Source organism: Drosophila persimilis, unplaced genomic scaffold, assembly GCF_003286085.1.
Source record: "Drosophila persimilis strain 14011-0111.01,24,50 unplaced genomic scaffold, DperRS2 tig00000735-arrow-arrow-pilon, whole genome shotgun sequence".
Lineage (NCBI taxonomy): Eukaryota > Metazoa > Arthropoda > Insecta > Diptera > Drosophilidae > Drosophila > Drosophila persimilis.
Window position 1 is genome coordinate 733,776 of NW_020825346.1, and position 23,242 is coordinate 757,017.

The 23,242-nt window shown below is 45.2% G+C and overlaps 3 protein-coding genes across 4 annotated transcripts in view; 1 reads left to right on the forward strand and 2 right to left on the reverse strand.

Annotated features, from left to right (window-relative positions):
- Nucleotides 1-23,242, reverse strand: part of LOC6599221 (protein sprint) — a 110,417-nt gene that overhangs the window by 65,693 nt on the left and 21,482 nt on the right. The window contains exon 1 of one of the 2 annotated variants that reach the window (XM_026992527.1): nt 4,846-4,972. The exons of the other annotated variant lie outside the window; for it this stretch is intronic. Within the exon in view, the coding sequence (XP_026848328.1) occupies nt 4,846-4,898 (53 nt within the window). The 5' untranslated portion in view covers nt 4,899-4,972. Of the gene's footprint in view, nt 1-4,845; nt 4,973-23,242 lie in introns of those variants that run through there. 2 annotated transcript variants of the gene reach the window in all.
- Nucleotides 18,253-19,172, reverse strand: LOC6599224. The gene is made up of 3 exons (XM_002024278.2): nt 19,130-19,172; nt 18,967-19,054; nt 18,253-18,903 (listed from the first exon to the last, which is right to left on the reverse strand). The coding sequence occupies exon 3, from the start codon at nt 18,886-18,888 to the stop codon at nt 18,373-18,375; it is 516 nt and encodes a 171-aa protein (XP_002024314.1). The 5' UTR covers nt 18,889-18,903; nt 18,967-19,054; nt 19,130-19,172; the 3' UTR covers nt 18,253-18,372.
- LOC6599225 (uncharacterized protein F09G8.5) lies at nt 21,077-22,689 on the forward strand. The gene is made up of 3 exons (XM_002024279.2): nt 21,077-21,454; nt 21,586-22,239; nt 22,312-22,689. The coding sequence occupies exons 1-3, from the start codon at nt 21,135-21,137 to the stop codon at nt 22,508-22,510; spliced, it is 1,173 nt and encodes a 390-aa protein (XP_002024315.1). The 5' UTR covers nt 21,077-21,134; the 3' UTR covers nt 22,511-22,689.

Here is a 23,242-nt window from a genome sequence, read left to right on the forward strand (position 1 = left end):
CAAGCGACCGCCCCCGCAAAAAAGGAAAAAAGTATCTGAAGGTCCTGCGGTGGACAGGAGGAGCAAGTGCTGACCTGTCAGGAGGGGGGGAGGGGGATGGGGGCATCGAACTATTGCTCCCCGAGGATAAATTAATAAATTTCCAAGCGAAAGTTGCCACAGGAACCAAAAAGAGACCAGAGCCATGGCAGCCAGCAAATTGCTAAAGGGAAAAGAGAGTGTGGTAAAGAGAGGAGACAGAGGGAGAGAGAGAGAGAGAGAGAGAAAATAAACAAATAATCATGGGCAATACAGTTTTTCCCAGAGACCATTCAACCGTTGACCAAATAAAATGATGATGAAATCTTTGTGGAAACCCACTCTCATATGATGATCAAACAGAGTGTTCATCAACATCTGGTGCCACATGCAACATTGTATCTCACACACACATGTTGCATACGTTTTATGGGAAATTCAGACTGAAAAAAAAAAGAAGGAAATGGCCACAAAATTCGCGAAACTTTCTCTCTCTGGCATTTCAAAGAATTGGCCGCCAGGAATGGAGCGGGCGAGGGAGTCGTCCGCCAAAAGGTTTTGGGTCCAAGCGATGGATGCCTCAAGGGGCAATCCCTTGAAACAAAAGCTGCTTTTGGGCAGAGGATTACCTGAGGAGACATCTAGTGTCAGGAATAATCATGGTAGCTATTGGAAAACAAGTGGAAAATGTAGAAAAAATGGCACTGCTCCCCTATCTCTTGAGACACACAAAATTCCCCCTAAGCGATCGGATGCATTCCTTTTGAATGAAACGAACCAGGAGGGTTACGAAATTGAAAAAGATATCGATGTGGCGTAAAATGAGAGGAGTTTTGTGGCTCTACGGGGAGGTAGCTTTTGTGTAGGTAGATATTTGTAACTGTATCTAAAACTCTAAAGACCCTGACCTTCGGCAGCACGATTTGCATTGAGAGATAGATACAGGTCGTGATAGATCCGAAAAGGTATACAAGCACAACCAGTGGATGGTAGGAAAACATAAAATCAGCTGTTTGCCAGTCACACGTGAACGTTCTGCACGTTCCAGAGGAGCCTGAAAGCAAAGCTGCAGAAATCCAGGGGACTAGCTGTAAGTGTTTGATCCTGTGGAGTAGTGCTTCATCGTCACAGATCGTCTTGAGTCTGGCTGCGTCGTTTTATCGTCCTTGAGTCGTGTTGGAACGTGTTGTATCGTATAGGATCGGCTTTAGGTCGTCTCGGAACGTGTTGTATCGTATATGATCGCCCTTGAGTCGTGCTGGAACGTGTTGTATCGTATAGGATCGTCCTTGAGTCGTGTTGTATCGTATATTATCGTCTTTAGGTCGTCTCGGAACGTGTGGTATCGTATATGATCGCCCTTGAGTCGTGCTGGAACGTGTTGTATCGTATAGGATCGTCCTTGAGTCGTGTTGTATCGTATATGATCGTCTTTAGGTCGTCTCGGAACGTGTTGTATCGTATACGATCGCCCTTGAGTCGTGCTGGAACGTGTTTTATCGTATAGGATCGTCCTTGAGTCGTGTTGTATCGTATAGGATCGGCTATAGGTCGTCTCGGAACGTGTTGTATCGTATACGATCGCCCTTGAGTCGTGCTGGAACGTGTTTTATCGTATAGGATCGTCCTTGAGTCGTGTTGTATCGTATAGGATCGGCTTTAGGTCGTCTTGGAACGTGTTGTATCGTATACGATCGTCCTTGAGTCGTGTTGAGTCGTATAGGATCATCCTGGAGTCGTGTTGGAACGTGTTTTATCGTATAGGATCGTCCTTGAGTCGTGTTGTATCGTATAGGATCGGCTTTAGGTCGTCTCGGAACGTGTTGTATCGTATACGATCGTCCTTGAGTCGTGTTGTGTCGTATAGGATCATCCTGGAGTCGCGTTGGAACGTGTTGTGTCGTATAGGATCGTCCTGGAGTCGTGTTGTATCGTATAGGATCGACTTTAGGTCGTCTTGGAACGTGTTGTATCGTATACGATCGCCCTTGAGTCATGTTGGAACGTGTTGTATCGTAAAGGATCGTCCTTGAGTCGTGTTGTATCGTATAGGATCGGCTTTAGGTCGTCTCGGAACGTGTTGTATCGTATACGATCGCCCTTGAGTCGTGCTGGAACGTGTTGTGTCGTATGGATTATCCTGGAGTCGTGTTGTATCGTATAGGATCGTCCTTGAGTCGTGTTGTGTCGTATAGGATCATCCTGGAGTCGCGTTGGAACGTGTTGTATCGTATAGGATCGTCCTTGAGTCGTGTTGTATCGTATAGGATCGGCTTTAGGTCGTCTTGGAACGTGTTGCATCGTATACGATCGCCCTTGAGTCGTTCTGGAACGTGTTGTATCGTATAGGATCGTCCTTGAGTCGTGTTGTATCGTATAGGATCGGCTTTAGGTCGTGTTGTGTCGTATAGGATCATCCTGGAGTCGCGTTGGAACGTGTTGTATCGTATAGGATCGTCCTTGAGTCGTGTTGTATCGTATAGGATCGGCTTTAGGTCGTCTTGGAACGTGTGGTATCGTATATGATCGCCCTTGAGTCGTGTTGGAACGTGTTGTATCGTATAGGATCGTCTATGCGTCGTGTTGTATCGTATAGGATCGGCTTTAGGTCGTCTCGGAACGTGTTGTATCGTATACGATCGCCCTTGAGTCATGTTGGAACGTGTTGTATCGTAAAGGATCGTCCTTGAGTCGTGTTGTATCGTATAGGATCGGCTTTAGGTCGTCTCGGAACGTGTTGTATCGTATACGATCGCCGATAGGATCGTCCTTGAGTCGTGTTGTATCGTATATGATCGCCCTTGAGTCGTGCTGGAACGTGTTGCATCGTATAGGATCGTCTATGAGTCGTGTTGTATCGTATAGGATCGTCCCTGGACTCGCATCAGAGCGTGTTCGATCGCGCTGCAACTTCTTGTTCGTGCCACCTCTCGTCCACCTCTATACGCTCCATCCGGCAGCGCCAACAAAACATTAAGCGAAGGCCATAAAATTATGGGCAATTCCATTTCTGGTATTTCACACCAGAAAAGCAAAGAAACGACCCAAAAGAGGGGGCATTTTCCCGTTTTCCCTTTTTTATGCATTTTCCAAAAAAATGGCAAATTAGCAGACGGAGGCCCCCACCCCCCCACATGCCACCATGCCACCATGCAACCATGCCACACCAATCCTCCCTCTCATTCCGCTTTGCCGCTTTTCCACTCTTCTGTGCCATTTAATCAACAAAAACACTTTTTATTGTGGAAAATTATGACATTGTTGTTGTCATAATGCTTTGGGCCATTTTCCCCCTTCAGCTTTCCGCCCCGCCAGCCCGCCAGCCCGTTTTCCCGACGCTTTCCCGCCGCTTTCCTCATTGTTGTTAATGTCAAAAGTGTTATTGTTATGAAGACAATTATAGCCATGCGATAAAAGCGCTTTCGGGGGGGAAAAACGAGAGTTTTGCAAATGAGAAAATATGTTTATTAGGGCCAAAGGATTGCCGCCAGGCAGAGGGCCCAAGATTCCCCGCGATTCATAGAAGGAAATCAGAGAAAACTTTCAAGAGAGAGAGAGCGAGAGGGGGAGGGGGAGAAGAAACAGCTGCGACCGTTTGGTCGCCTCCAAAGTGTTTATTTTTCACGTGTCGGCGACGCCCCCCAAAAAACAGCTGCAAACGAAAGTAAACACAAGACAAAGAAACTAATAAAAGAGAGGAGAGAGGGGGCAATCTTCTCTCTCCGAAGAACATCTAAATGTCGAGAGCAAAAGGTTTTTCTGATAAAAAAGATCTTTCAAAGATCATTTCATAGTTAAAAAAGAGTTGGTTCTATACACCACCACTCAAAGATCATTATTGTCCATATTTTGGGTCTTTAGGATCCAAGGATTGCTTTACGGAATACCTCAAAGCAGATCTATAAAACACTTTCTTAACCAAGAAGAGAGGATTCTCTAACAAGTGATCGTACTCCATCTAAGTCTCAAGACCAGAATCGATGGAAGAGACCACATTCCGGTTCTGTATTCATCCTCCATTCATCTTTGTCAATTATCCGAGTTGAAACGCTTCCTTCTTCTCTCTTTCTTTCTCTACGTGTCTCTGTCTCTCTGCGATCACGATCGATCGTTGCTCTAGTTGAGCGCTGTCTACATTTCCTGTCCTGTCCATTCGCATACAAAGTGACACACAGAATGGAGATTGCTCACCCGAATGGAACTCCTCTTTCCATAGGAGTATATCTGGAAGCCCCATAGATATGGAACTCGTCTTGCCATAGGAGTATATCTGAAAGCCCCATAGATATGGAACTCTTCTTGCCATAGGAGTATATCTGGATGCCCCAGAGAGATGGAACTCCTCTTTCCATAGGAGTATACTCGTATCTGAAAGCCCCAGAGGGATTTTTTCTGTGAAAAGTCTTTTGCTTCTTCCGAAAAATAAACCAATAAAAGAAAAGGCTGTGATTCCATATCATTAACCACAATTCCTCGGATACTTATGAGTATATGGTTCATGTATCTGGAATGATATATACTTTATAGGTAAGGCCCTAAATGCCCATTGATTTGCTGTCCTCCTCAGTTTTGACTCGATCTTAAAGGGTATTTGAGGCCTCGTTACACTCGGGGGGCTATGCTTCGCAGCGACTTCATCTTTGTTTTTATGGCCCCCCCCCCCCAACAAAAACCAAAAATAGCCAACCAGGCACTTGGCGCGTTTGGAGAGGGAGTAAAAGAGTATTGTCGACGCTTGCCTGACCCATATTTATTTTTGGCATTTTGGCATTTTGGCATTTTTGCATTGGGTGCTCCTGTCGCCTCTCGGAGGCCTCTAACACTCACCGAAATGGAAAGAACTTGTCCAGTATCTGTCTTGCAAGGCTGCTGGTCGTCATCGTTCCGTTCCGTTCCGTTCCGTTCCTCCTTTTCAATGTGCGGCGGCAGGAAATGTTGTGCAACAACAACTGCGCAGCACTGCGGCACAGCGCCAATTGAAATACGCTTTAATTAAACTAATCAGAAGATATATACACCATATATAGACATGTGTGCATACATGTGTGCAGGGAAGATAGACCCCGGAGCAGGCGGACGCCCACACACATGGGGATTCAAGAACTTGGTGGCTCTTGTATTTATTTATTTGTATTGGTATATTTTTCGCCGGGTTTTCCGCCTTTTTCACTTAATAATGCACCGACACTGGAAACAAAATGCAAAAATAAAAATACTAAACAATTTCTCGATACGCGACGCGTCAGCCGATATATGTATATGTATCTGTACTCTGTATAATATGACTAATTTGTGTCTTATCTGACTCGGCCTTAGGCGTAGGAGATCACGGAGAGGAGATCCAGAAGGAAGGAGGAACAAAGAGAAGTCGGAGACGGGCATAAAGAAGAAAATGATGATATATCTATGCCAGAGGTGGGTTTCCAACCGAATGCTGCTAAACAGAAGCAGAGGATCGGATCTTAAGGCAGAGAAGGAGCAGAGAATCGGATCATAAGGCAGAGAAGAAGAGGCAGAGGATATTGAGGCACAGAAGAACACGATCCATTGTAAAAAAAAACAACATACACATCGTGTGCATGACACTGCATACTGATGCTCGACTATAAGTTGCAGAAACAAGTCATGAAGACGCATATTCTCCACAGAAGCAGAGGATCGGTTCTTCAGGCAGAGAAGAAGAGGCCCAGAAGAACAGGATCTGCAGGCAGTGGGGGGACAAGAGCAGTAAACTGGAAATGGCAATAATAATCATGACTAATACAAATATGATCAACCAGAATCAGAAACCAGAAACGGCTTAGAAGACGGATTGTGGAGGCAACTTGGGGCACATCAAAGGATCTAGTTTTGATGGAATTCTTCAAGGAAAAATATCTTCAAGGTTTCAATCTCACTGGAGCTCAAGCCCACCCATCCATCATGAGTTATTTTAGCTTAGAAAATACCAGAAGCTGCCGGGGGTTATCTGTCGTTCTACGCTTCTTCCGAAACTCATTTTGCATGATTAATGGATCCCCGCGCCGGGGGAATGCTCTTCGCAGAACCACTCCCTCTCCAGCGAGATCATCAATTGGAGCAACTGCCATTCCATTGACTTCTTCAACTCATTTCTTTTTCTTTTTAATGTGTTTGTGTTTTTGTTTTGGCTTCTGTTCAGTTGTTTGCTTAATTTAATGCCAATGACCCTAGAACTACAACAAAAAAAAAAGAAAAATTAAATAAATTGCAATTTCATTTGCTTTTCAGTTGCTTTGTCGTTTTGCTGTTTTTTGTTTTAACGATTTGTTGCGTCGTTTGTCAAAAATAAAAGTGCTTTTTTTTATTGTCAGAGTCATCATGGCCACATCATACCCTGAAAGAGGGTAGCACGATTGAACAGAGTCTGTGGCAATTTCATTTCAGTTTTTAAAGAGTCTTTTATATGGGGAGAAATGGGGGAAGCATTAACACTGCCTCAGGAACTAGTGCTTCAAGTTTTTCGCCACTAAATTTCTGGAAGATCTGTACAACTATCGTACGCAAAGCGATATATGTACACTTGTAACGTATATCGTATGTTTATCCGCTATGGAGCGGGTTAAGGGTATCAAAGGCTTCGGCCAAAGATCTTTCGTCTTGCTTAGTTTACCGTTAATCGTTCGCCAGGGTTACAGCACAATCACAATCACAATCACAAGAGCGTTACGAATTCATAGAGAAAAGGCAGAGCCAGAGACAGAGACAGAGACAGAGTCGGAGCGAGGCACAACAAGAAGATCATGGAAGCAGAACAACCAGAAGATCAACCAACGAAAGAAAAGGAAAACAAAACTTGTGGCGGGGCGGTGAAGAAGTAAAATTTCGATTTTTCGCGAAACGCGAATGAATCACTGGACGCTCCAGGAAAGCGGGGACAAATCGCAGGGCAATGGTCACACCTTTTAATGGATCGCGCTTGCACACACACACACACACACACACACACACACACACACACGTCACACGAGACGGTACGATACGAGGCGTTTTGTACCTCCACGAAGATCGACGACTGCGACAGCGACTGCGACGACAGCGACCGTTGAAGATGGGGCGCGCGTTCGCATCGAAAGTTAGCTGAGGACTGGCGCAGCGGCGACGCCGACAACGACGTCGAGGCCCCCAAAGAGGGGGCCGGCACATGGCGAGGCCGAGGCCGCTGCCACCAACAGAGGGGCACCGTGGTTGGTTTTACTTCAAAAAAATAATCTAAATTTTAAGAATTTCTTGGCCAGAAAAACCACCATCTAAAGGCATGTAGTTAAGCTTTTTTCTTTTGGGTAATAGCATATGTTTTGGGCATAAAGTGCTCCTAGAAGGGCCTCGGTTATCGAAAACCATAGAGAAATATCCTATCTGCTAGATTCCGGAAACACATTTTAAGGTTTATTGATGGGCTTAGGATTTGGATACATTGGATCTGGGTCTAGACCAATTTATTTTGTTAGTCTCCAAATTCCACTTTCTGTGCATACCCTGTACCACTGTGCGCTTCCAGGCTGTCGCTGCCGCTGCCGCTGCCGCCGGCGCCGGCGCCGGCGCCGTGTGCTTCCAGAGTCTTATTGGCGCACAAAAGAAACTCAATAAGTTAGAGTTAGAGTTAGAGTTAGAGTTAGAGAGCGCCAAGGAGGCGCACAAAGAGGGAGAGAGAAAGAGAGCGACAAGGAGGCACGAGGAGCGGGAGAGAGAAAGAGAGCGCCAAGGAGGCACGAGGCGGGAGTTAGAGAGCGCCAAGGAGGCGCACAAAGAGGGAGAGAGAAAGAGAGCGCCAAGGAGGCACGAGGAGCGGGAGAGAGAAAGAGAGCGCCAAGGAGGCACGAGGAGCGGGAGAGAGAAAGATAGCGCCAAGGAGGCACGAGGCGGGAGTTAGAGAGCGCCAAGGAGGCACGAGGAGCGGGAGAGAGAAAGAGAGCGCCAAGGAGACACACAAACAGGGAGAGCGAATGAAAGAGAGCGACCGCTAGAGCGAGAGCAAGTGTGTGGGCCTTGGGAGAGCAGAGAGACAGCGTCAAGCGTTAGACGCCTGCGCACGAAAGGAAGATGACGCTGATGCTGCATTCAGGGCGCATTTATTGAAGGTGCAACTCGCGCTCCCAGAAATCCCTAGGAATTTTCCAGAGCCATTTCGTAGAGAAAACCATCGAGGAGGTGGAGTTTTTGGTACCTGTACCTCTACAAGTCATTGGAAGGCGACTCGGATGAGTTAAGGACCACCTCTCTCCCATTCTCCACACATCGGTGATCCCTTCACACTTCTCCATGAGGCACAGGGGACGGTTCAATCAACTTCAATTAGGAGGACTGCCAATTAAATCGATCAGCGTCCAGCAACAACAAATGCAAATTAATTAAAACAACAACAAAGCTGTTGTTGATGGAAATCCAATTGGGGACTTAACTATTTCAGAGACCGGAGAGCCGCGGAGAGGCCGAAGAGACCGGAGCCCGCTTGACCGGCTTTTTGTTTATTTTTATTTTATTTTTTTTTTTCCTTTTCTCATTCGCATCTCTCCAGCGATTTTCTCTCTTGATTCGCATTTTTGCCGCGTCTGGTTTTTCCGCTTTTGCTGCTGTCCATTGGCCTTTTCCAGTTGCGGAAAATGCGGAAATGTGTGAAAGAGAAAGCGCATAATCCAATAAGAGAAGCAACGGCGACAACAAGTGTAACCAGAGAAATGTCGGAGAGAAATGCGGTAAGGTGAAACCACAATAGACTGAAAGAAAGAGCGGCAGAACATACTACCAGAAAACCACCCCCCCACCACCACTCCCCCCATCAGTCATTGCATGACAGACACCAATCCATGAATGACAGGCAATGTCGTTTTCGCAATGAACACGCCAATAAAAACAAAATTTAACCCATTTAAGTGTTACCATTTACTTGGGCTAAAACGGTCACACCATAAGGACTGACCAGAGAAAAAAAAGCACCATATTTGGGTACCAAGAATTGTCTTTAATTGGGGGGGGAAAAAATATGAGAAACACCAATTTGTATAATATTTCCATAGTACTTCTAATAAAGTACGTAGTCCTGTATTCCATTTCAAAATACCGCCAAAAAACTAATTGAAATAAAATATAATTGCAAAGTCCTGGAAAGAAAGAAGACTTTAAAGGTGTCCTCCACTGGATCTCCCTACTAGATCTTCACAATAACATTCCATTAACTGTTTGTAAATATATATAACATTTATTCTATGTATGTATCTCCTGTGATCAACTGGTTTTACCCCAAAAAGTTGCCACAAAAGGTAGCACCACACATGTGTACAAAAAAGTACATATTTTCTAATTGAAAAAAAAAAAAATAAAAATGTTCAGAAAATAGCAAAATCGAACTAAAAAATCTATATTAAAAACGATGAAAAAAAAAACAATTTTGAGCTTGAATTACAACAAAAAAACTCTACTATCTCTATACCATATTTTGCAGAAATATATGAAAAATGCAGCTTTAAAAATTCTGACATCTCTTCTTTGTAGATAAATATGTCAGATACTTTGGAAGACTTTGTGGACTTTGTGTGGTAGGTTTTCGCATCAAAGTTAATCGAAATTGGGTTTAAATTAGTAAGGCTTCAATCAGTTTGTGGCGACAATATTAACGGCAGAGAATTATGTGAGAGTGAAGAGTTGGATCGTTTTTATTCTACTCCAATTTTCGTTGAAATATTATAGAAAATTGATCAATTTATGGGATAACATTTATACTTCAGTAAACCGAATGGTTCAACGTTCGGCATTGTATATGTTTATATTTTGTAATATTATTTATTGTCATAAATCAAAATGTATCTTAAACTTATGTTGGCGTTGCTTTGGGGGGGCCTCGGGCCGCTGGGTGGGTGGGTGTGCATCGTATTAGCCTCGTCAACTGGCCATATACAAGTGATAGACATATTAACCCAGTAGTCCACATTTCTGCCCCGAGACAAAGTAGCAATTTTCAGCCTTGTTTTGCTGTTGCGTGCTGTCTCTCTGGGAAAGTGGCGGCGGGACAGGGGCGTGGTGGATGCCGCCTCAGTGAGGCATGCATGTCAGACACGCGAATGCGATAAAAACGAACGTCGCGTCGCAGCCGTCCATCCGTGTACAGCGCTCGAAAAATTTTCTTCCACTATTAGGAATTCTTCGGATGAAAGGAAATGTTTGCCTGGAAAAGTCTGGTAACTCCAGATACAACAGAATGGCAATAGTTTGGCTCTTTGAACACCTGGTCTTTCGAACCGGAGAGATACCAAAGGATGCCTTTAAAAACACTTGAAGAGGAATCTTATCCGTTAATTTTTTTAAGGGATTTTCTACTCCAAGGCTACCGGTTATTTGGTTTTCTTTCGATCTTAGTCTCTGTCCCCTTTTCCTTTTGCTTATTTACGATACACAGCCAGAGAGAAGAGCCGCAAAACCCATTCAAGAAACACAACAAAAATTCCTACAAATTGAATTGCCAGCCAAAAAAAAAAACAAACTTCTTTATGGCTTTGGCTAACTTTTGCTACGTGCATTGAAAAACCAAAAGCTGAAAAGTGCCCGGAAAAACTGGCCAAAAGGGCAGACTGTGGGCAACACTGTTGCATGCTTTTAGGCCGGAAATTATATGCCTGATATGACCGTTAGTTCTGAGAGAGAGATGGAGTGGAAAGACTGTACACTCGGAGAAAAATATGGCCCAAATTTCAGCCAAAAAAAGGAGCTAGTTCCTTCCTTTCTTTCAAGTAAAAAAATGTTGGAAATTCATCATTTTTAGAAAGAATATTTCTTAAATTTTAATGGTAAAAATCCCATTATTTAAGGTTATTTTTTGTTACTTTTAGTCAACACATTTCTCTGGGTATATGTGTGTGTGTGTGTGTGTGTGTGCGTATTTGTGGTCGGGCAGAGACCAGACCTAATGGCTGTTGATCGGCTTAACACCCACGCGGTGGTGCCTCCGTGGGAGTGGAGGTCTTCTGGAGGCCTTTTTCTGCCCACAAAAAACAACGATGTCTTGGCTTAATAATTCTTTGGCTACTCTACGATTTTGGGGGTACATGGATATGGGTAGAGCATTTTAAATTCCATTTAAAGCTTAATGGATAGACAGAAATTTGTTGTTTTATATTTCCGTTGATTAAAGATTATAATATCTCAAGGATCCATACCATGGCCATAAGAATTCCAGCTCATTCCATGATGATAAGATGACGATTTTCATCAAAAGTGGATTATTAGATGTTGGATCAGTCATTGAGAATATTATTGTGTAAGGGGGAATCAACCTTCGAAGAATACCAGTACCCAAGTCTTTTAAGGCATTCTCCGCATTCTCTGCAGAGTAAGGGCATTCCTGGTGTGGCTTGAGTGAAATTCCATTGGATTTGAAGCGTTCCTTGAGAGGATTACTCTGTTCAATGAGAATGCTCCCGTCTCCCGTCTCCCGTCTCTCGCCTCTCTCCTCCGTCTTCGTGCACCTGTCTGTGGGGAAGGCAATTCCCCCAGTTTCCCCCCTTGTGGAGTGTGGAGTGTGCATGCGTGATAAATGGCTTTTATCTTTTTAAAGCACTTCACTGCACGGCTTTTTCAGCAGCGTCTGCCGCCAAAATACAGGAATCAAAAAAGGTATGGTGCTCCGACTAAAGGATACCCGATTCTCGGAAGGCACGTAAAAGATGTTACTAGTGGCACAATTTATGGTGTAAGCGACTTTGGTTCTTCGTCAAGCAGACGCACAAGGGAAAAATGCAAAATACATGTCGTGTGCACGATTTTTGTTCTTTAAAAAACATCAACAGCACAATATACCCTTGATATTATCAAGGAGTAATGACTGCGACAACAACAAAAATGAACTAAAAATTATCCAGTGCTAGTGGCACGCCCATTCCGCACGCAATGCTGCCCCTTTTGTGTAGCGCCACCGGCAGCATCTGGCGTCTGCGTGTCCCCCCCCTCCCCCCTCACCCCTCGCCTGGCTCGTACTTGTATATCCTTTTCGTTGTCGTCCTTTGTTGCCGCCGCGTTATGAGCAAGTTAATTATGGTGTCTGATATTTTGCCAACACTCTTTTCCCTGCTCCCCTTTTCCCACTTTTTGTGTGTTTTTGTGGCACTGGGGGCAAGCTTTTGTCGCATCAGGTGGCACTACCATCGGCATAGATATTGGGGGGTACGTTTTTTCATTAAGTTTTCAAGTTTTTTTCCTTTGCAGGAATGCCTTTCCGATCAAGGGATCGGGGTTGGAGCTGTAAAGAACAACCCACCTCAGGGGGAGACTCTTCTCCTTAGAATATCATAGTGAATGTTTTTCATAAGCTTAAAAGCTATAAATATTTTTAACATCCTGAAGCCTGAAGACATTCAAAGGGCTTTAAAATAATTTATTGCAAAAGAGAACATTCCAAAAAGACAGATTTCAAAGGATATGTGTGGTACCTGGGTATTTTTTCTATTGTGAAGCTTTTCTCTTAAGTTTTAAAGTTAAAAGCTCACCATCTCTCTCCCAGTGTGGCTTTCCCGTAGCTTTTAAGCCATTCTCCTGTTCCCGTCGGCTCTGAAAAGCGTACGAGGTTCGAACTACTACCCGTAGCGGTTCTGGTTCCTTCCATCATTAATATTTCAGCGTCGTCGATTCAATCGATACATGAGCATCAAAACTTCTGCCCCCCAACCCCCCCAATCACCCCAGAAAAAGTTCTGGCGTAGGGCAAAGGGCAAAGGGCAAAAGGGCTGAAGTGCGAGGCTGATGGACAGAGGGCCAGGTCCAAAGAGACAGTATCAAGTCAAATTGAAGTTGAATTTCTCTTCCGATTTCGTTTAATGACCGAAAAGTAATTACTTAATTAGTTCTCCTGTGGGTTGTGCTTGTGTGTGTGTGTGTGCGTGTGTGGCATGGGGCATGGGGCATGGTCCATTTAAGCAGCTTAACATTTATGGGGCAGCATCGCATTTAAACTTGATTAGTTTTATGGCCAACGGCGGCGCCAGCCTAATCGCTGGCTTTTGCCAGGAGGTGGACATCGGCAAGGACATCGTCGCCGCCTGACAAGCAAATCAAAATCCCATCAATGACCGGTGGCCATACATTGATTGACAATCCTCCACCACCCCCTCCTTTCCTCTCCTTTGCCCTCCTCCTTCGGCATTGCCATTTCCATTCGATTCTATGCTGCTGTTTTACTGCCACTCCCCCCCTCGTAGAAAACATATAAAAACATGTCTACAAAGTAAAGCGACTAGAAGATACCCCTTCTTAGGCAGGCTTACAAATTCTTTGGAATTTTTTTTTTATAATTATTCAATAAATATTAAAATAAAATAAAAGATTTCAACGAATTTTTCATTAATTGTTTAACAACAAATTTTTTAAATTGGTTTTGAAAAATTGTGACTTTTTATCCGAGATCTGCAGCCAGTAATACCTATAATATCCCATAATTTTACTCGAAGAACAGCCACAACGTGATTGGAAAGGAAGGATCGTTCTTCGGCTTCGGTCCCTGAACCATTTATTTATTTATTTATTAAGAATAAATCTGCTAATTGTGGGGAAACACAGGAGAGGAAACAAAGGGAGAAAGGTATATTTCCAGGGGATTATCTTGTACATATCATATCCATTATGCTCCCCTTTTGCCTGAGCCAAATACCCCTCTTGACACCACTTGATACCCCGTACTATAACGGGCAACATTATGGGCAAATAAAAATGTGGCGTTGCCTACTTTCGGGCGGCGTTTTTTATGCCCCACAGACGGGGGCCGGGCAGGCCACATTTTTGCATACTTCCCGGCACTGGCATAAAACTCCAAACTTTTTGTCATAAACACCAGAGAGTGAGAGAGAGGGAGGGAGGAAAGGAAGGCAACACCTGCGACTGCTAAAACGCCGTCGGGCCACAACAAATCAAAAACATGACTACTCTACCAGAGAGGGGAAGGGGGGAAGGGGGATTGGATTGGAGTTATGTCTAGTGAATAAATAAAAGCAATAAGCAGACACCCCAGACAACACAACGGGCGACACAGACGACACAGCCGACAGCCGGCATCGTAAGTAGGTGAGCAGATACTCGTACTCCTCCCCGTCAGAATTTTAAACCAGAGCGAGACAGAGAGAGAGGGGCCAAAAGGGGCTCAGGAATCGACTAAGGAATGCTCTAAAGGACAAGAAAGGGAATGGCGCCTCAATTCAATAAGATTTAAATGATATCTTCGCTTGAAATCAGTTCCAGATCCGGAAACCCGATTGAAACGAAGCCCAACCGAACCGAGGGGCGCTGCCGCATCACAAGACGCCAGCCACGTCATAGATTCCTCTGAGTATCTTTCGCGGAAATCAATCTAAATGTCGTATCTGTTCTACAAAAACAGAAAAGAAGCCCAACCGAGCCGAGGTGCGCTGCCGCATTACGATATACGAGCCACATCATAGATTCCTCTGAGTATCTTTCGCGGAAATCAATCTAAATGTTGTATCTAAACGATGTATCTTACAAACATTCTTTACAGCCAGCAATGAGATCTACCAATTATCTTTTCTGTCTGTGTATACCAAGAACGAACATCTAATGATCTCAAACTCTGAAAACCCCTCACAATTTCGAGTCGTGCCTGGGATTACCTTTATCCCAAAAGAGCGGGAGGCCTAAGGAGCGCGGGAGTGTCTGTCTGTCAGGGGCTGAGTGGATTACAAGCTGGAAACAAGCTAAGGACGCTCCTAAGCAACAACGAAACATAAGATCTATGTACTTTTGTCTGTCTAAATGGGTGGTGGGTCAGGTGGGAGAGCGTTGGGAGCTGGAAAAACAACAGTCGAAATTCCCATGGTGCAAACTTTATTCTATTACGACTTTCAAAAGAAAAGCGGAAATGGAGAGGGAGATGGAAATGGAAATGGAAAGAAGTAACCCAAAACAGGAACAGGAACAGAAGCAGGCGAAAGCGAACAATTGAAAGTTGAATTCCTTGCATCCAGTGGATGGTTGGAGTCCACAGAAAGGAGCCTGCGAATGGAGCCTGCGGTTTTCGTTGTCTGTTTGCCAACTTCCAAGGCAAGGCTGGGAGCAAACCATCCTCCAAAGATGGTTTCGCGGTTTGGTTTGCTCTCTGTTTCCCTTTTGGTGCCATTGCTAAGCCCCAGCGCCGCATTTATGGCATTCGGGATTTGCCGTGTCTTAGGAGTTGTGCGAGAATTAGTTGGGCCCTGGCTGCTGGGGTATTTGGCCATTAAAATGATTTAAATTAGTGCAGAAGAGAGAGAGAGAGAGCCACACAGCGGCGGAGAAGGTGGGGCGGAGGTCACTCCCTCGGGGATTTGCCATCGAGATGCCTTCTGCTTTCACCGAAAGATGGAAACTAATTCCTGGCATGTGAATTCTTAGTATTCATCCTTTAGATATGTTTTTTATTGGATATTTTCTTTCCAGCAGCTCTTACAAGCGTGTATTCTGTTTCTGGATTCTCGTTGGTTCTCGGCAACGAGTGAATTTCGATGGATCAGCTGATATCTAATGCCACAAATGGATATCTTTCAAGAGTAAAGGCTTTAAGGCGTTCGCTTATGGGAAAGTGGTTGTACCTGGAGTCGAATGGGTACCCATTCTTCCCCCAAAAAAGCACTCGCTCTTTATTGTGGCGGTGGGTGGGTGTACCCTCATCAAGAGTTGGCAGTTAATTTTCGACTATTAACTCGATTAGTAGCCTCCACTGTCGTGCCGGAGTGCAATCTCTAAAGGAGGGGATTGCTAATAATTGCCAGAACAATGAGCATGCCGGAAAGATGTGCTAATAGAAAATGCAAACAACATATTAAACAATTAAACGGAAATTAGCACAAAATATTCACACAGACAGGCACACGCATTTGTCCTAATTGGCTGCTCCTTGAGGAGCGCTTGGGAAGCGGATCCGGAATGAAGTGGAGATCCGGGCATCAAGTGGATGTTCATTAATAAACGGATTCAGACAGACAGAAGGACAGGAAGACAGAAGGACAGAAGGACAGAAAGACAGACAGGAAGTGAATTGAAAGTGAACGGAAATGAATGCAGTAGCAAAATATAGATTCAAAAGAGAGAGGGCGACCAAGGACTGCTAATGAAGGCAGGATACCCAGTATCCCGTATCCAGTATCCAGGTAACAAGGAAAACAACTAAAACGGAAACATCATGGACATGGCAGGAGTTGGAGCCGCAAGACAATGGGGGGTAGGGCGAAACTTAAATATGCAAGACATGGCACGAGTGGGCGCCAAATGTGCCACCGCCACCGACGCCACCCTCTTGACGGGGGAGCCAGAGCTCCCCCATTCTTTTGGGGGCGCCGCCAGCTGTGACTGCCATTTCCATGGCCATTCAACATAAACTTGCAACACTTTTACCTCATCATCAAACCAAATGTCTTGAAGTTTTGCTGGGAAATTGATTTTATGCAACGTTTAAAAGAGCCCGGAGTCCCCCCCGCCCCCCTACCTCGACCATGCCAGACACTTTGTATGCTAAACCGCATGAAAAATGGTGCAAGAAAGTAGGAGGTGACATAAATAAAATCCTTGACTATAAATCTAAGGGCATAAGCGGTTAAAGAGTCAGCCAAAAGATGCGGCACGTAGTACGCCTGCTGCCAGGAGTATCCTTTTATCAGGAGTCACACACAGAAATAAATCCTCCGCAAAATGCAGATAAATATGTAAATAGATACAACGCGGATTATGTTTGTTGGACACACACACACAATCCGAAAGAATTGAAAGGGAATTGAATGAAGGAATCCCACAAAGAATTGAAAGGGAATTTGGGTCGAGAAATTAAAGAAAAATAACACTAGCCAATGGCCAAAAAATAAAAACCCCCGGCATCGAACCCATTTTCTATACCCGGTATTTAAAGAGTATTATACTCGATACTCGTTATACCCAACACTCGCTATAATTGATACTCGTTATACCCTAAACTCGTTATACACTTAACTCTTTAAACCCTTAACTCTTTAAACCCGATACTAGTTAAACCCGATACTCTTTAAACCCGATACTCGTTATACCCGATACTCGTTATACCACAAACTGGTAATACCCGCTACTCGTTGTATCCGATACTCGTTATACCAAAAACTGGTTATACCCCTTAACTCTTTAAACCCGATACTAGTTATACCCGATACCCGTTGTACCCGATACTCGTTGTACCCGATACTCGTTATAATACCACAAACTGGTAATACCCGCTACTCGTTGTATCCGATACTCGTTATACCAAAAACTGGATATACCCTTAACTCTTTAAACTCGATACTAGTTATACCCGATACCCGTTGTACCCGATACTCTTGGAGCCCCAAGTTCATCAGCAAAAAGTCGGTTTGGTGATTAATCAGTTGGCATTAAGAGCCTTTTTAGAGTAAAAACAATTACTGATTGCCCGGAGCTGTATTCATAGAGGTAATTCCATGCAAAAACACTCATCCACTTTCCACCTCTCGGATTCGATACCGCACCTGTAGACCAAAGTTTTTATGGCCCACAGCCCCAGTCCCACCGCCCTGCCCTGCCCTGCTCTGTAAAGTGCCATCGACGGCGATGTTTATCATTCGACAATAAAAGCGGATCAAAATCAATCGACAAAAACCAAAGGAAAAACCACGAATCACCCATCTAAACGTAGTCCTGAACGAAGAACAATAGCAGGAAAAATCCCAAGAGAACGAAATAGCAAGAAAAAGTGATGCAAGTGGAGGATTGAGGCGTCAAGATACCCTGTACTCCAGTTTACTTCAGGGATCTATCGAGAGTGGGCCGTCACCGCAGTGACGAGTATACCGTTCTGTACCCAGTGTACCCTGTAGTATTATACAAAAATGGCCTACAAGTGTGTTAGGAAAAGGTAAGAAACCCCCAAACATTTTTATGACCCCGCAAGGGTCACATTAAAACGCATGTTCGACCCCCCCACCCCCTCACAGTACAGCCCGAGAATCCTCTATTGGAATGGGATTGGATTCGCTTCGGTTTGGTTAAAGGCGGAATGGGGATGGTATGGGTGTGTGTTTGGGTTCGGGGATGGGACATCCTTTTTCGCACGGCTTGGCTTTGACTGTAGATGCGACTGGCGGCTCGACTGGCATTTTAATAGACTGTTGACTGTTGACTGTCGACTGTCGACTGCTGACGACACTGTTTGCCGTGTGTCTGGCAAAGAATGGAAGAAAGGAAGGAAAGCTAGTGACCAGGAAGGCTGTTCGAAAGAGTTTAATAGTACCTATATCGAATTATAATGTGATTTTTTTTCAGAATTTAAAATTTCATTGAAAATTTCGAGTATTATTTGAATTGGTTCGTGGGAAATCGTAGTCATTACTTGGTTTTTTGAACGGAAGCGTGTAATTGCTGCTTCCAATACTCCCACATATTTAGGTAAGACAGGTCATTGAAGTTTGGGTTGTCGATCTCGGCATTGAGATCGTCCACCTCGACGCCCGCTGCCGGCCCTGGCTTCTCATCAGTCTCTTCGATTGAAGCTTCAGAATCAAGGGCTCTTTTGGCAAAGGGGTTCAGATCTTGCATTGCCAGACACATCCACACTTCCGGATGCGACAAGTCACAGAAGCTATAGGCCAGCTGTCGATTGGCCCGCGATATGTATTCGGGCAGTTGAGAAATGAGCGCAAAACTCTTCTTGACGCCATCATTGTAGACATTCTTCTCCTGCCAGTCCGTTGGGGCCAACCACTTGACCATGGCGTCGACAGGCACACCAATCGACTTGACCAGGCGTTGGGAGTCCTCCGGAGTGCCCCAAACACCAACGTAATTGGTGAGGTAGACCGTCATTGAGACGGCAGCAGCACGCATCACCACATTTTTGATCATCTTCAACAAACAAAACTAATGAAAGCCAGGAATTAGAACCGAACAGAACAAAAGGATTAAACATGCGAGCGAATGTACCTTTTTTTTTTTGGAGACTCGCAACGAGTACAATCCAGCGAGAACACAGCGAAGTAACGACTGCACGAACGAAGGAAACGGCAAAGAACTGTAAGCGGGAATTTGAGTTACAAAATTTTCACACTCGAGACAGAGAAACCCGGTTCCTTTTTACAACACTTACAGTTTTGAACACTCACCGCCTATCGTTGAAAATATTTCCGAAAAAAAAATCACACTCACAATTCTCAAAAAACCTGCAAAATCTATTTTATTTACTGAAGTGCGTCTCGAACTGAATACTATTTTCAACTGGCAAACAACTTCCACACAATCGACTAAGCTAGTCAGAACTACTACTACGATCCAGAGAAGTGCCAAGTGTTTGGTTTGTAGAAATCCCACATGAAAGTAGGCCAAGAGATGACATTCTGAAATCAAGAATTTCGGCGGTATTGGTAGAACTTCTTTAAGGCCAATCAAGGGTGTATGCTAGGCGGCTGCCAGGCTCGCTAGGGGCCCCTTGTGGCACCGCTGCCCATCGAGGAGTTCTGGCAGTTTGCGATCTTCCTGGGACACAATGTAGGCATCTCTGAAATGTCGTTTAGGAAGGGCATGCCCAGCTTTTATAGCCTTCTTCTGCTGAGAGCTGCGTCTCTGCAGCTACGGCAAAAGTCATTAAATGGGCGACTACTGGTCAATGTCCTGTGCTGCCAAGTTTGCAGAGCTCAGAGCTGCGCTTTTTGCAGAGCTATGCGGCAGTGTGGCTGTAGTTGCAACCAATCAAAGGTGTACAAAAATATTAGCAGTCTCCCGTAGCTCAAGAATCTGTTTAACAGACAAACAACCAATTTAAGAGCCTAATGGCAGAAGTTTTAGGCGGTGAACAGATGTGGAATGCTCCTTCCGCTGGGCGTTTCGATGGTACACTGGCGGATATGGCATGTAGCGGAAAATTCGATCGGATGGAAGTGGAATCAGAGGAGGGACTGGTGTGGGCATATTCTTTGTCCATAGCACCAATCAGCATTTTCGGATGAGCGACATATTCAATATTTCGCTGGTACCCTCCTTAAATATCCTTCCATTTCTCGTGATACGATTTTGGGTTCCCTTAAAGCTTGTTTAACCTTCACTGTGTCTGTCAGAATGTTGTCCATCGGCCTTGTATCTAGAGTCCCTTAAAGTCTGTTGGACCTTTAAAGATGCTTTCACCGTCTTACCGGTTACAAAGTTCTTTTAAACTTTATTCCCGTACCCTTTCTCCGCGCCGGGGATATAGCCCCAGCACTATCTGTGCTGCCCCAAAAAACAAGTGAGTAAAAATCTAATCCATTACTCAAACCAGAAAACTGAAAAAATAATGGTATTGCCCACGAATGGGGAATGGGATGGTTGCAGAGGCGGAGGCGTAAATCTTTTGTAACATTTTTCGGGATGCCCTACAACTCACATTCCACCCATGTGTGTGGTGGGGTCGGGGCACTACGTGAATGGAAATAAAACTGCAATTTGTTCGACCAGTTGAATGTCATTCGGGCGTGGGTCAAAGCCGAGACGAATCTTTCGGTCTGAAGGTGTTTGAAGGAACTTTGACATATCCCCACACACATGGAGGAGCCACCGCAAGGATACTTTCTTTGTTCGTTGGTTTGTTTTTTGCTTTTTTTTTAATTTGCACAACTTTTGACCCAAATTCATTTGTCACACAATGAAGGGGCGGCCAAGCAGCAAAGGGACCTCACGGCCTCACGCCCTGCCAACTTTCTCTATAAATAAATAATAGAGTGGACCAAAGGTGGCAGTCCCCCTTTGTGAGACATAGAGACAGAGAGAAAGAGTCATAAAGTCTGGGATAGATGGCTGCTGGGTTATTCGGTCCATGAAAACGTAATGCTTTCGTTTGGGCTTAAAGGAACGAGTACGCTATCCACAGAGCATGGAGCTCACGCGTGGCTGTTTGCCTAGGAGAAATTTCAAGCCTCTACTGGTCATGGCTTACCTGTGATAAATATTTTGGTTGTGTATTTTAGTATATTTTCATAGATCTAGTGTGCCTAGGCATCAATATCATAGTACTTTCGTCTCTCAAACGGTCATATTCTCGGGCGAGCAAATATTTTGGAAAAAAAAAACATTTTTATTCGGCTTTTTGTTGAGATTTATCGGGAAACACACACAAACGAAACATGAGGGTTCTACTAGAGGAAATGGTTTTGGACAAGACCCGCGAGTCTGCTCTCGATAGAGTTGTGAACTTAAATTTCGTCAACTGCGACCTGACGGACGTTTCCATTGTCCAAAGCATGCCCAACTTGGAGATAGTCGCTCTGTCGGTGAACGCGATCAAGTCACTGGAGGTATTCGCTGGCTGCACTAAGCTGCAGCAGCTGTACCTGCGATCAAATCAAATTGAGGACATCAATGAGATTAGGCATCTGAGAGACCTGCAACATCTCACGGTATTGGCCCTGGAGGCCAATCCTTGTGCAGAATGTGCTGGTTCAGAGTGAGTACTGTACACCATCCAACTAACCAATTCTCTCCCTGAACGAGTGCTGTCCGCTAACGAGTGGTCTCCCTTAACGAGTGGTCACCCCTAACGAGTACTCTCCCCTAACGAGTGGTCTCTCTTCGCAGGTATCGAAATATCCTGCTCCGCGCTTTTCCAAAGCTGCAAAAAATAGATCGCGTTGATGTAACTCCGGAGGAGCTCACAAATGCCTTGCAGAAGCCACCAGAGGTATCCTTGTACCCCGTGGACGCCTTTCAGCAGTCCGATGAACAGCAGAGGCGCTGCTTGAGTGCCCAGATGGGGGAACAGCTGGCCCAATTGGTACAGCTTGTGCCATTCACAGCCGGACACCAGAACCAGGAGCTACCACCACCAGCACCAGCTGCTCCTTCGATGGCACTTAAACCGAACCGTAGCCGTACTCCGATTGGCTCCATCGCCTCTGGGGAGTATCGTGGAAGGCGCCTGGCACGCCTGTCGTCCATCGTGTCCGTGGCTGCCAGCTACCAGTCGTCGGACTTTGGTCCGAGCTCCAGAGATCTCGATGCTTGGAACTGCAACCAGCAGCAGCAGCAGCAGCAGCATCAGCAGCATCAGCAGCATCAGCAGCAGCAGTTGCAGCGGGTGCACGATCAGATGCAGCTTCAGATGTCCCGGCAATCGTGCGGCCGCAGCCAGCAGCAGATGGTGCACCAACAGCCGCGTAGTCCGCATCGAGCACCCAGACTGAGGAATGCCCCACTGCCACCACCACAATGGCAGACACGCGACAACGATTAGTAAGGGCTACCCTCTCTGATCGAAGTAGGGTGAAGGATTAACTTTCCCTCTCTCTCTCTCCCCACCCACAGCTGGCAATACAGCAACATGGAGTCGCCCCAGCCGTTGGTCAACTATCCATCGGGGGGCAACAACAGGCGTCGTGGACAGCCCATAGAAAGAAATCTTCTAACAGCCGTATTGTATATGCTGCAGGAACTAGATCTAGGGGCTGTCCAGGAGCTGGAAAATGTTGTCAGTGAGCGCCTGAGGAATCTCAAGCGCGACTAAAGGCCCACAGATCACACACACACACACACACACACACACGTTCAATACCATTTCATGTTTCAGTCGTTAAGGCCTCGCTATAACAAGGCAGACGCCCTACACGTTGTGCGATCCCTTGTTATAGCTGGTTTAGTTAGTTCCAGTTCAAATTCAATTGTTTTAACTAAAAATTATCAATAGAAAACCCAACGCAACATGCTTTTTATTGCCACACAGGAACATGGAGAATGGAGCGCCAGTATGTCCAGCCTAATGGGGCCACAACTATTTTGAGGTTCAGCTTAAAAGCCGGAAATTAAATCAAGATTTGCAAGCCACAGACAGAGAGTCTGTACTCCCCAGCTTGGGGGAGTCCTAACTCACATTTAGGGTAGCGCATTCTGGGCCTGGTCCTGGTCCTGGTCCTGGTCCTGGTGCTGGTCCTGGTCATTCATTCTCATTCCCATTCGACCTGACACTTTGACCATGAAAATGAAAATATGTTGGAGGTTTCGTTTTCGTTTTTTGTGGCCAGACTAAGAAAAATGCCGTGTGTGTGTTTGCTGGATTTGTAAAAAGCGCAAGTGTAATTAGTGTGAGGCTTAACGGGGCTAAACAAACAGACAGATCGTGGGCCGGGTCAGAGCCAGACACAGGCACAGATACAGATACAGACACAGACACAGACCGTTACGAACTCAGACCAGTTTCGGTCTGGAATTTGTCCCCCCATGGTTTTACAGGCTTTACAAC